The sequence below is a fragment of the Prionailurus viverrinus genome, chromosome E2 (genome assembly GCF_022837055.1).
Source record: "Prionailurus viverrinus isolate Anna chromosome E2, UM_Priviv_1.0, whole genome shotgun sequence".
NCBI classification, from domain to species: Eukaryota; Metazoa; Chordata; class Mammalia; order Carnivora; family Felidae; genus Prionailurus; species Prionailurus viverrinus.
The window spans coordinates 41425802-41440038 of NC_062575.1; the positions used below are offsets into that span (position 1 = coordinate 41425802).

Below are 14237 nucleotides of genomic sequence, written 5' to 3' on the forward strand. Positions count from 1 at the left end.
ATTAGCTAACCATCAACATAACATAAAATAACTTGAACACGGTGTCATTTCACAAAGATATTGATTCATGCAGACTTATTGGATTAATAACTGGTTTCCCATAAAAGGAGTAGTCACTATGTCTTTGGTAGACAGAAAAAATATACACTTTAGAACAATATATATTGGTACATTTAAGCCTGATTGCTGAGCTCAAATAAACAAAACAGTTTTCAGAGGCAACATTGCAAATGAAAACAGAGGTGACACAATGCAACTTACAAATGGATCCAGGGGTGATGGAAAGCTAATAAAAAAAGACAACTATTTATTTATTTGGGGCATTTGATTTTACTCTATTGGATTACACAAAGCTCTAATTTTTCACTGCAGTCAATCTGTATAAAAGTTCAACTGATTGAAGCACATATTTAATTCCTGAATGCCTTTTCTTTCAACCCCTACCTCTTCAGAGTTGGACAACCTTTTGGTGTCCTGAGTAGCAAAGAGGTTTGCTTATGTTGGAGCAACCAGACCAGAGGAGATATTTAAAGGCAATAGGTGATTTACTCACTTCCTAACGACAGCTAATCCACTCTTTCTCCTTGAGGACTGGTTTTGCCAATAGGTTGAGAAAATATGTTTCTTTCTGTTTTGGTTTCTTATTTTATTTATTTATATTTTTTAAGTGTGATTTCTTCAGCGAAGTTCCATGGTAATAAAGTAATTGAAATGAATCTTCCTGGTTACTCATCCAACAAATCATCCCATGGCATTAAGAATAAAATTCGAGGGGCGCCTGGGTGGAGCAGTCGGTTAAGCGTCCGACTTCAGCCAGGTCACGATCTCGCGGTCCGTGAGTTCGAGCCCCGCGTCGGGCTCTGGGCTGATGGCTCAGAGCCTGGAGCCTGTTTCCGATTCTGTGTCTCCCTCTCTCTCTGCCCCTCCCCCGTTCATGCTCTGTCTCTCTCTGTCCCCAAAATAAATAAACGTTGAAAAAAAAATTTAAAAAAAAAAGAATAAAATTCGAGCACCTTAACATCGGTTTGGCATGATTTGACTCAGCTGGCTTTTCTGAACTCGTCATTTTCCACCCTTCCCCTCGCCATGTCCAGGGCTGGCCCTGTTTGTCCCTTGACTTTGTCATGTTCATGTGCACCATTGCCCATCTATTTGGACTTGTCTCTCAGTTCTCCACATTGCTGTCTCTTTCTTTATTTTTAAAAAACATGTTTTTAACATTTATTTATTTTTTTGAGAGACAGAGACAGAGCATGAGCAGGGAAGGGGCAGAGAGAGGGAGCCACGGATTCCAAAGCAGGCTCCAGACTCTGGGCTGTCAGCACAGAGCCCGCCATGGGGCTTGAACTCACGAACCGTGGGATCATGACCTGAGCCGAGGTTGGATGCTGAACTGATCGAGCCACCCGGGCGTCGGGCGTCCCTCCTTCTTTTTATCAGAATCCTTCTCTTGACCATTCGGTTTTATAGAAACAGATATACACCGTTTCATTATCCAGTTTTATTTTATTATGGCTTCCTATTACTGTCATCTCCTGCCACAGGAACATAAACTCCCTGGGGACACGCAGGGGCTCTTTTGGTCTTGTTGATGGCTATATCCACACGGGGCCGGCATGGGGGCAGAACCTAGAAGGCATCCAATACCTGAATGGACACATCTCTGAGAGGAAGACTCAGAAATGACAAGTTTTCATCTCGATGTGACTCCAGCTTTCTGGCGTGTCTTGGTAGGATCCCCATCGTCTTTGTACCTTTGTTTTTCTTCCCTGAAAGAAAAGTGGTCTTCACTTTCTGCCCAGAAATGGTGCACAGATAAACTCAGTGCACCACAAAAAGGAACAAAATTAATTAATTAATTTATCTATCTATCTATTTATTTATTTATTTTTAAAGTGCTTTCTGCGTATTCGCGGCAGGGTTGAGAGGTAGGAAAGAGTTCATTAATACAGAAAGCCAACCAACTATGGCCGTGAGGCCACCTCTTATCTAGGGATGGCAGGGCGCCTTTGGGAAGGGCCACAGGAACTTTCAGGATCCCACCACAACTGGCTTTCCAATTTATCTTCTGGTGTGGAAGAAGATCACTGTTTCTGCAGTGGAACGCTAGATTAAGTAGTTGTATTAAAAAAGAATGTTTTAAAGCCCTAGAATCACACACCATGAGATGGCCACCCAAGGACAGACGTGTGGGAATGAGGCCCAGCAGGGACAGCAGATTCATGGTTCAATTTTTTGCTTATTTCTGGGCAAAAGCTGATTGAGTGAGCTGGCAGGTAGAGTGGGGGGCCGCTGTTGCAACCATGGCTTTTCCGTCTCTGGCTCCCACTTCCCCCAAGTAGGTATGCGTTTGCATTAATCCTACCGTGGTAACTCCCCAGTAGCCTCAGGCTGCTCCAGATTATTTGTAGCTTGATTTATCGCTTCTCTGGAGACCGGTGCAGACAGCCTATGAACTTCCAAATCCCTGGGAGGACTTGGTAGCTGTGTTCCCATCTGGAGGCCCGTGGAGGGGACTGTTCGCTCAGATCTGTCTCTCCAGGTGAGAGAGGTAGCCGTTTGGCAAGGTCTCGGGGTTTTAGGAACAGTCTCGAATTCCCTCTGCCTGCCAAAGCTGGGAAAGCCTTGCCCATCTGCCTCGTGAACTATGAAATATCTAAGGCAGCAGTCCAGCAGCATTTAAGGTCTTTTCTGATTGGCAGAACCTGCAAATAATATTGTAAGACCGGTACCAAAGAGCCCTGTAGCCACTGACTCTGGATCCTAGAAACGTGCACTCAAGAAGTGTTTATCTACAGTCCTTAATTCCTGTCCTTATCCTGCAGGTCCAAAGAGCCTCTGCACGTCTCTCCAGAGACAGGCCTGGAACTTGCACCTGTGACGGCCACGTCGCTTTGCCCGTGGCTTTCCCCGGCTGTCTATCCTGGGACAATGAATCAAGGGTGTTTGGCAAATGAAGATTTTTTTTTTAAGTTTACTTTTTTTATTTTGAGAGAGAGAGAGAGAGAAAGAGAGAGAGAGAGCAGAGGGGCAGAGAGAGAGAAGGAGAGAGGGAGAATCCCAAGCAAGCTCCACACCGTGAGCGCAGAGCCCGATGCGGGGCTTGAACTCACCAACCTCGAGATCATGACCTTAGCTGCTATCAAGGGTCGGATGCTTAACTGACTGAGCCACCCAGGTGCCCCCGAAGACTTTTTTTTTTGAGAGACTGGATACCTGCTGAATCTCCTTTGCAATTGGAGAAGTGCAAAACTATGTTAGTTCGGCACACACACACGTGAGAAAGAGGGAGAGAGAGGAAGTAGGTCCTGCAGGAGAAGAAGGCCCAGGAGGGTAACGTCGGCCAGCACACCTTGCCACCCCTTGAACTGCCCAGGAACCACCTCTCTCATTCCGTGACCCTCACTTCCTTGTTTGTCCCCGACCCCCACCCCCCGCAATGATTTTGTAATTTCCAACCCATCCTTCCTGAAGATAAAAGACACCATGGGCGGGATCCATGAATAAAAGTCGTTATTTATCGATGCCAGTTTTGGGGAACATTTTTCCTTCTGATTCATGAACCACTTTTCTACATTCGAAAAGCAGTTCATAAATCGTTCAGCGCCGGCAGAAATTAATAATAATGAATCCATTTACATAAAATAGTCTCATCCTGCCAGGTGCTGATAATATTGGAAGCTAGACCCTCTTTGGGAAGCTGGATGGCATGGAGTGCGCGCGCGCGTGTGTGTGTGTGTGTATGTGTGTGTGTTCCCATGCATCAGACCTCACGCCTCGTGTCTGTGAGCTTAACCCAAAGTTTAATCATTTAGCGCCCAGTCTTGATCACCGGGAGACACCATTCAAAAACATGGGACAAGATGAAAAGAAGAGAAACAACCCAGTGCCTTAAGAAGACAGTCACGAGCCGTGTCAGAGGTCATATCCAGCCAAATTAACCCTTAAAGCCGTTCTGAGAAACGCGCCGAGGCACAGAATCATTAATTCCCGGGAGAGACCATCACATTTGTTTGTATCCACACACTCACGCACAAGCGTAAACACACAACGAGCTCCTGGGGCACTGAAGCGAATGCAAAGTCAGCAGGTTGATTTATCGCAAACTGTGTTTTCCAACATACATGCCAACAAGCACAGGTTCTAACCGTTATGAGCAGGTCTTAGGTGGGAAAAGAGCACTGGGATCAAATAAGCTGGTGCGGCACCCAGCAAGGTCAAATTCAAGGGGCGCTTTCCTGCGGTAGGTTACCACTCTCGCCAAAGTGGACTCAAGGGTTAGGCAACGCTTGCCGTTTGGCTTTGTTTGAGTTTTCCCCTCAGAGACAGAGGGCTAAACCCTCCTACTCCCCAGCTCTTAGAACTGGGGTGTCTCTGGTCTGCACCTGGCTCCTTTCTTGGGTCGCACACTTACCCCTTTGTCCCCTCATGTCACTCCTACGCCGATAGGAAACGTGTGAATTTTGTTTCACGTGCATTTTTGCTTTGTTTGCCTGCATTTTTAACTTGCGCAAACGATGCCGCGTCGTGTATCTCGTCGCGCGTCCTTCCTGTTTCGCCCAGGCATCCTGATTGTCACAGGCACTCACGCTGCCTTAGGAACACACATTCTGATGCTTTGGGTCCCACACACGCTGCTCCATCATGCCCGTCCGAGCTCCCGGGAGAGGGCACCCATGTGGCAGCCGGCTTATAACGCTGCAAGGGGCATCCTTGAGGATGAGAGCAAGGGTTCCTTCGGCGCCTGCGTCCAGAAGCAGAACCGTTGGGCCACGGCACCTACATGCAATCCATCCTATCAAGTGGCACAGATGCTCCTGGGGGCGGCCGCTCGGGTCCGCGCTCCCACCAGCAGTGATGAAAGCCCCGCATGCCTGCCAACACGTGGCACTATCCAGCTGTCTCTTTTGCCATTCTAGAAGGTGTGAAGTGCTATCTTGTTTTAATGGCATTTTCTAATTACTAATAAATGTGAGCATCTCTTCGTGTGCTTATTAATTAGCCTTTTGCATCTCTTCCGTAAATGGACTATTTATAGCCTTTGTGCATTTTTTTTTTTCTCCTTCTGGGATTGCTGTCTCCTTCTTGCCGATTTAGAGGAGTTTCTTGTCAGTTTTGGGCATCACAGCTATCTCTGCCCGTTCCATCATTGCCTACTCGCTGTCCACGGTGTCCTCAGAAATTCTCATTTTTTTTCTTTCTATAGTTCCGTGGTAGGAAGGCTTCTAAGACGGCCCCCCGTGATCCCTGCCTCCTGGCATCCACACGGCTGTGAACCCTCCTTGCCTCGAGCGCAGGCCGAAGCTGGCGACTCACTTCGAACCAAGGGGGTGCGGCAAAGACGACGCGAGGCCCCTCCGTGATTAGATGGCCACACATTGTGGCTTTCCATCTGCCAGCAGGCGCTATGGGTGACAGAAGCTGGCGTGTTGGAGGTCATGTTAGCAAGGAGCTGAGAGTGGCCTGCCGGCCAGCAGGTGGTGAAGAACCTAGGCCCTCCGGCCTACAGTCTGTGGAGAGCCGGACATTCACAGGAGCTTGGAGGCCAATGGGCGGCCTGGTAGACTGGAGGTGGCCGTGGCTCGGGTCGTGACATTGGTTGCAGTCTGCGACAGACCCTGGAGTAGAAGCCCCGGCTAAGGGACACCCAGGTTTCCCACCCACAGAGATAACAGTGCACACAGCTTGAAGGCACTAGGTTCTGAGGTAATTTGTTACTAAGCAGTCGATAGCCCGCACCGGTTCTGGGTTGCAGTCTGACGTGCGAGTCTTTAATCTGTCTCAATTTCACCCTCGTTTGCGGTGTTAGGAACAGATCCCGCTTTATTTTTCAGGAGAATTGTTGGGAATTTCAGACCTGCCACTTACAGGCTATCTCACAAGGTGAGGTGACGTGGGGAAAATGGCTTCGCGCCGCGTCTCCCTCACAGAAAGCACTTAGTGAACGACAGCTCCAGATGGCAGTGGTTCGCGGGCTGTGAGGGGCCGTCCGAGGCGAGCTTCTCCAAACTTGTGTCCCAGCGGGCCTTATCCTGGCTCCATGTTTCATGTGGCTAAGTCTCAGAAGCTCACCTTGGACAACGCACCGTTGAGAGGGTGGGCCTTTGTTCTGGAAGCCTCCTCGGAGAGACAGGTCTCTTTGGGAGTGGACAGGACCGCTTTGAGGAGACAGTCCTGTGTCCTACAGTTGACTTTCCTACTGACTGGCTGTGCTCCCTTGAGGGGCTTCACTGCCCTTTCTGGCCTCAGTGTCCCCATATCTGTTGCATGAAGCAGGTGCACAGGGCAACTTCTTTCCACCGTAATGGCTAAATGGAATGGTGCCATCTCTGTTCTCTGAGAAGAATAGGAAGGTCTCAGTAAGGATTCTCACAGTTTGGAAGAAGAAGAAAATGCCAATTGGAACACACCTTGAGCAGGTGCAGGCCTGGGCAGATGGATCGCTGTTTCCCCAGGTCGCAAGAGTTGTCTCCACCAGACCTCTCCTACGGGGGACCTCGAGCTCTCTCGGATGAGATCAGATCTGTTAAAATTACTCGAATATTGCACAGTGGCCTCTGTCTCCTATCACGGCCATGATGCATTCCGACAAAGATTCCTGCCTTTAATTTTCAAGTCTATGTGAGGGGGATAAATGAAATGTGTGTGAATCTGACTCACAGTAATGTTGTTCAGGGAAGTCTCACCCAGGCGGCCTTTGGAAATCAGTCCTCCCAGATTGGGAGTCCCACCTGATCGTCTGATCCACGGTGACAGACGAAGAGGCAGCCACACACCCAAGTCTATCCGGATGGGTTTGGAACTTTGCAAAACACCGGGCAGGGTGATAAGTTCCAGACTGATCAGCCTACGGTAAATATGAACCATGTGTGGTGATCACGCGCTTTTGTGATAGAGCCTCAGGACACGTGTGTGCTGTAAGATTGTACGGATAAGGTGAGGTCACCACCACCCAAGGCTGCTGATTGAACAGGACCACAGGTGGTTCCGGGTAGAGAGAGAGAATGTGACAGACTGATGTGGCATCTGATTAGCTCCTGCCTCACTTATGCCATAGCTTCAGTTGTCATTGAGGAACCCGTAAAATCCCGTGAAGAGACCAACAGTTACCAATACTACCCAATACTATGACTACGGCAAACACTGTGCTCATTGAGCTTCACGATATGAATTTGACACGCCATCTTGTTGAACCGTCAAAACCACCATGTGATGTAAGTACCCTCGTTATCCACATCTTACGAGAGAGTCCACAAAGGTGCGCGTTCTAGGGTCAACCAGAGAGGTGGCAGTAACGAAAGATCAATTTGTCATAATTAAAGAAACGGTGGACACAATGGAGACACAAATGACAGACTGGGAAAAGATACTGGCAACTTCTTTGACCAACAAGTGGTTATATGTAGGTAAATACCAAGGATGTTAGCAGAGGCAGAAGAATGGAACAACTCCAAGAGAGACAAAGGAGGTGAACCATGCAATTTACAAAAGAAGAAATCCGAAATGTTCAAAGAAAACGTGTGAAGATGCTCAGACCCTTCAGAAATGAGAGAAACGCCAATTAAAACAATGAGACGGTGCCCCTTGAGGTCGATCGGATCGGCACGAGTGAGACAGCCGGTGATGTTAACCTCTGGCAGGATGTGGGGGAACAGGAACTCTCATGCGGAGCTAGTTGGAGTATAGACTGATGCAAGCATTCTGGAAAACAGCCTGGCAGAGGTGAGTCAAAATGACAGTCCACGTCCTGTCTGACTGGGCAGTTCCGTTGCTCAGTACACATCTCTGAGAAAGTCTCACACAGGTCCCCAGAAGGACCTGAGCTAAGGTGCTCCTTGCAAGCTTGTCTGTGGTGATGGTGAGCTGGAAACAACCTGGGCGTCGTTCTCCGGGAGAGTGAAGGGCCGTGTCATCTGGTCGATTCCCACCTCGGGTACCATGCGGCATTAGAAGCTGCCGACTGCATCATCACTTGGCAACCCGCATGGGCATAAACACACCGGGCTCAGTGAAAACCGTAAGAAAGAGAGTAAGATAATTAATGCACTGCCATTTGCACAAATAAAAAAAAAAAAAAAAACCACCTGCATAAGAAACGTCCAATCACACTGTGAAAGAAATATAGAAAGGAATTGGAGTAGGCATGGCAGAGAATTAAAGGCAAGGGAAGTAGCTAGAGGGGGCGGGGACTCGAGGACGGCATTTGCCGTTACTTTCCAGGGTAGAGAAAGGATTTGAACTTGCTCAAAGGCTGACACGGAGAAGTGAAGGGCAGAGGTGAAGAAGTAGAGGACAGAGGGGTGAAGAATGCAGAAGGCCCCTGATGAGAAAGAAGGGAGTAAAATTCCAGGCCCAGGTGGAGGTGTTTGAGGTGGGCAGGTAGTGGGGACGAGTTAACTCTTGAGAATGGGGTTCAGGAAATCGAAGGGGCTCTTGGTTGATCGCCTCGTGAGAATAAAGAAATGGATGGCATGGTCAAGACTTTGAAGAGAGTAGAGGAGGTGGAAACGAACCAGGAAAAGGATGGCAGGGGGGCAGGGGGTGGGGGTGGGCAGGGAGAGGGCCCAGTGAACCAGTTACCAGGATGGGAACAGAATGAGTAGACCGGGGCTGGTTCTGGGCTTGTCCTGTTGGGCAGGAGGGCTGGGGGACAAAGGGGTGAGGGAGTGAAGGAATGGGCCCTGGATTGGGAAGAAGGGAGGAAACATGGAAACTAATAGGAGGAGTATGAGGGCTGAAGGATCTGTAGAACACATGAGGCCAAGAATACCAGCACTGGGTCCGCTGCACAAAAGCCAGAGGGAGAGGTGGTCGTGGTCACGGCACCCACTTTGGGCATTTTGGGTTTTTTTTGTTGTTGTTCTGTTTTTAATTTTTTTTTAACTTTTAAATGTTTTTATTTTTGAGAGAGAGAGACAGAGCATGAGCGGTGGGAGGGCAGAGAGAGAGAGAGAGACACAGAATCGAAAGCAGGCTCCAGGCTCTGAGCTGCCAGCACAGAGCCCGACGCGGGGCTCGAACTCACGAACTGCGAGATCGTGACCGGAGCCGAAGTCAGACGCCTAACCGACTGGGCCACCCAGGTGCCCTGTGTGGGCATTTTGAAATGCCAATATGGGGCAGTTTCAAGGACAAGGCCAATGGTTGGCTAGGAAGAGGGTTGCTTTTTGGGGGGGGAAAGGAACTGAAAGGTGAAGTTGTTCAAGATAATGGCAAGGCTAGTGCTGGGGGACCACCTTTCGGCCACCTCCAAACCCTCAACACATGGGCATGGGAGTCACCAACTCCCCAAGGAAGAAAGGGAACAAGATGCCAGAGGAGGTGAACTGAGGTGCTGTGGCCAGCACCCCTTCGCAAGGTCACATGCACACTCCCCTGCTGCCCTGGCCTTAACTCTCAGCTCCCAAAGCTGGAGCTTCCCACCTTCGCTGACCTGCGAAAGGGGTTGTCACAGAAGCGATGTCCAGAGAGAGGAATGCGGGGTAGATGCTAAGCTGTTGAGTTTCAAAATAGCATAGCATATTGTTTGAAAGAAGAAGGTTCTGAGAGTCCAAGGCCATAGTTTTTGTCACTGGCACCCATTTTGGAAGAGTGAAGATGAGCATATTCTGGACCCAACCAGGGCCCTAGGAGAAGGGCGAGGAGAGCCGCGTGGATGGGTCTGCAGCAACGGCCGAAGTGGAGGAATAAGGTCACCCCACTGTCCTTGTCCCTGCACGAGTGACAGTGCACGGAGCCATGCAACCTTCAGCCCTGTCCTGGAGGAGCATGGCAATGACAGCCTGATGCCTGCCGATCATCTTGCAGGTGAGGGTTGCCTGTTCCCCAAGGTTAAGTTCAAGGATACATGGGTCCATCTAGTACGCCCGTTTCAGAACACAACACAGGCCATTCACAAACCTCACTCCCTGTGAGATAGACAGAGTGCTTTGTATCTCTGGGGACAGACGTGGAGAATAGAAGAGAAAACTTGTTCTATTTCCAAGGAGGGAAGAGGGATATTACCCAAACATTTAACAACCTTTATTGTACCAGCAAAACCGGAGCAGCTTCCTGGGGCCTGCCAATCATGGGCCTTAAAGCCTTTGGGCTGTGGAAGGTCCTGGGGTCTGAAGCAGGCCTGGGATGGCCAGGAGGCAGAGGTCCTTCAAGACATGGGATGCTGGTTTTTGGCCAACCAGGACAAGGATTTTTCGGTATTTTAACCGCAGACATAGCTGTGCTGGGGAATTTTGATCTTTGAGTAGATCCCCTGAGCACCACACTTCTGGTCAGAACTCAGCAGGGGTAGGGATACACTCCTGTCTGACCTAGGGAAACAAATCAGACAGCGGAGTAACAGCATCAGGTCCCAAGAGAGCGCCAGACCTGTAGGACACGGACAGGAATGACAAGGTTGGGGGACACATCCGGACGTGGCATAAGGGACTTTTCCAGAAAACACACTGAGCCTAAGGAGTAACTCTGGAAAAAAATCCAGACACTTTAAAGGCCCGGGGGTGGGGGGAGGGGCGGGGGTAGAGCTGGGTGGCTCAGTCTGTCGGCTAAGTGTTCGACTTTGGCTCGGGTCATGATCTAGCGGTTCGTGAATTTGAGCCTGTTTCCGATTCTGTGTCTCCCTCTCTCTCTCTCTGTTCCTCCCCCGCTTGTGGACAACATCACTCCCTAAGTGAGCATCTGTAGCTGCTGGGCGGGGCGGGCAGGCGCGATGCAGATTTGTGATTTGGAGGTGCAGGCCAGTGGTGTTGAGGCAGATTTTGTGATTTGGGGTAACTGATTTGGAGGTGCAGGCCAGTGGCGTTGAGTGGGGGCCCCGGCCAGGCTGAGGAGCCGTGAACTCCGACAAGATGGCTGGCGATGGCTGGCACCTTCTGCGGCTGGGGAGGAAGCCCCTGAGTGAGGACCCAGATCAGACACGGCGATGCATCTGTTTGTGTTCGCTCTGAGATGACAGGGACCTATCGATCCTATGGTTCGCTGGCTCACAAAGGGCTGGGGGCAAAATCAAGGCAATGAGTACAAGAGACGATCGCACTACAATTGCCGTCATTAGGGGGAGTGGAGTCCACAGCCTTTGGCCCGTCATGGAGGCAGGAGACTGTGGGGACATCTGGGCACGTTCCAAACACAATCAAATCCTGCAGGCATTAGGAACATTCCCGAATCCACACCCTCCATGCTAGGGTGCTGAAACGCTGAAGGACCATTACCCCCCTGGCCCTTCTATTTCTGTCCGCTGTGAGCGCTCCTTTGGAAACGGTGGGGATTTTGCATTTATCAGAAAATTGCTTACTGACTCTAATCAGCTATTTTTAAGGTTTTATTTTAGCTAGATAATGAATAAGGCTAAATTGATGTCAGGCATGAAGTAATTTTAACCAATACCTTCAAAAGTCTCTAATACCAAATATTGGAAAATTATATGTAGGGTAATCTAAATAATGAGATGTTAAAATTTCTTGGATCCCGGGAACTCTTCTCTTCATTTTGTTCCTCTCTCCCTTTCAACCTCACTGTGGGAGGCTCCGTCGCTGACATCTTTATATATGATGTTCTCATTTCAAAATGCCACTGAACCTTCAAATGAACGCTTGCGTATGATCCTTGAATACAAAAATACTTAAATCAAGATTTTTATGTTTTGGTGCAGTCAGCCAGAATGCACAGAGAGAAATGGGAAGGCTCAGCTCAGGACCCTACCCCGGGAAGGCAAGAAGGGTCCTTCCGAGGAGGGGAGGCCACGTGTGAGGGAGGCACGTGACCAGCGAGGGGCGTGGATGCATCCAGAGACACTGAACGATGAAGCATTTAAGAGCATCCTTCCTCTGTAACCGAATCGCGAGAAGGAATGTCTTCTCCTTACGCTGAGGACCTGACCAGAGGCTCCGAGAGGAAAGAGTGTGGCATGATGGGTGCTCTGCTCCTCACTGGCGGCTTCCTCTGTGTCCCAGGACACGGTCCACCTGGGTCTACATGAAGACGTGGCCACCACCTGTTAATTTCTCCATGATTCCGGTCTCACACCAAAACGATGGGGCATCGACTACACGCCAGAACTCGGCTAGATGCTTTCCTGATGCGATCGAACTTGATGTTACAGGGAGCTTCTGTCTGCTCTTATCACCCCTCTTTGTGGCTGAGAAAACAGGAGCGTGGAGGTGTGACCAGCTTGCACAAGCATATACAGAGGGAGGAGAGGAGCCAGAGCACGAACACAGATCCACCTGGTTCTGGAACCCACTCCCTTGAGAGGGCGTGGCCTCTGAAGGTTTAACAAGTAGCTGCATTTTGCCCAAACCGGTCAAATGCTTTGCGAGTTTAAAACTGTGAGACAAATAGGTGGGAAGATTCCTCGTGGAGAGAGACCTTAGTTTACTCCCGGGCTGAGCCCGCCTTGGTTTTGTTGGGGAAGCTCTGGTCCTCCCCGGGCTTGAGGTCTGTTGGGTCGGTGACCCGTCAGCATTGCCTAGAACTACAAGGATCTGAGCCAGTGAGGGGGGTGGGAGGCAAGGCTGTCTCCAGACCAGACACACAGGGCGGGGAGCAAGGTCCCACGGGCCGAAAAGTCACATGGGGTATTTTCAGCTGTAGTTTGTTCATTTGGATACAGAACAACAATACTCCTATTTAACCTTCAAAACACGGCTTGGATGTTACCTACTCCAAAAGCCTCCCCATATGCCAGGAGGTAGGGCCAGAAGCCCCGCTGGGCACCGGGCCCAGCCTCCACTTCATCTTGCGTGGCATGGTCTGTTGTTCTTTCTCCTCCCCACCCTCACCCCCCCTGCTTGGCTGTGAGCTTGGTGAGCGCCATGGCTGTGGAAGGCCACACAGAGAAAGTGGGTGCCCACACAGGAAGCTGTGATGGAGGAGGGGAGAGCAGGTGGCAGCTCGGACCAGCAGTCCCCAGAGAGACGGGCATCCAGATTGCCGGCTCCCCACAAGCCCCAACGCGGAGTTAGTGTCCCGCAGAATGGCTTCCTTGGGACCCTCACCCGGGGGGTGGGGATGGGGCTGGTCAACGGAAGGGAAAGGCTGCTCCGTGTGTGAGCCCTGGGCACTGGGTCATCTGTGTGGCCAGTGCATTGGCAAGAAATTCTCTCCTGCATTACCAGCATCTGAAGAGGCAGCTCCCCACCTGACTGGTCCATTGACGATTTTGTTTTAGTTTGTTTGTTTGTTCGTTTGTTTTTGAGTAAACTCTACCCTCAGCGTAGGGGTCACACTCACAATCCATTGGCTTTTTTTTTTTAAGTAAACTCTACCCAACGTGGGGCTCAAACCCACAACCCAGTGACTATTTATTTAAGTAAACTCTACCCCCAACGTGGGGCTCAAACCCACATTCCCGAATATCAAGAGTCCCACGCTCTACCGACTAATCCAGTTGGGTGCCCCTCCATTGACTCTTGACTGGACTTGGAAAGGTCTTTCTCTCTTCTCTGCTCCTCCCAACTCTCCCTCATCAGAGGGAGCAAGGAGGTTAGACAGAGGCACAGAGGAAGCAAAGGGAGAGGAAGATGCAGAAAGAGACAGGAGGAAAAGAGCAAACCGTGACGCTGAAGGAGATTTGTGCAGAAGAAACGAGTGCGAGATGCACCTGCTATCCACGCAAGAATTCACCTCCGGCCCAACCACTTACAGAGAGCGTCCCACCTCGCCCTGCTCTATTCTCCCACCCGTAGAAAAAGTCAAAAACATATTTAACTCTTTGTCTTACTCAATTCCCCTGAGGAATATTTTTGTTTGGCTTTGTTTTGCTGGTTTTTTTTTTTTTCTTAAAGGAAAAAATGTTCACGGAAGGTTATAAAACACATATAATTTACTCACGGTAATTGCCCACATGTTATTTATGTGCCGTGTTGGCAGTGAAACAGAGAAGAACAACTTGATCAATGCATTAGTCTAATCACGGGGTTCCTGCTCTTAATTTCTTTTGTTGGTAATTTCCATACTCGGGCAGCAATGCGTAGAATTATCTCGATTTACAGATCTTAAGACCCTGGGGAAAATCTCTTTGGAGCCATTTCTGTCTCCCGGGGAATTTGATATTTATTCAATACTGAGTTTGAAAGCCCTATAATACGGATTCAACAACTCCAAATAACTCCTTAGAAATGTAGTGGGTCTCTGTGACATTTTCCCTTTTTTAATTGGTAATTTTGGGGGGCTGAGAAATAGATCACAGAACGCTATTAGGAACAACCTTCAGTCAACGGGAAGCCGTGATTTCACAG

General features: G+C 49.6%; 1 protein-coding gene across 1 annotated transcript in view; it reads left to right on the forward strand.

Moving 5' to 3' along the window:
- Positions 1-3022, forward strand: part of LOC125152553 (translation initiation factor IF-2-like) — a 49326-nt gene extending 46304 nt beyond the window's left edge. Inside the window, exons 6-7 of the mRNA XM_047834636.1 lie at positions 1545-1730; positions 2826-3022. Of these exons, the coding sequence (XP_047690592.1) occupies positions 1545-1686 (142 nt within the window). The 3' untranslated portion in view covers positions 1687-1730; positions 2826-3022. The remainder of the gene's footprint in view (positions 1-1544; positions 1731-2825) is intronic.
- Positions 3023-14237: the final 11215 nt, after the last annotated feature.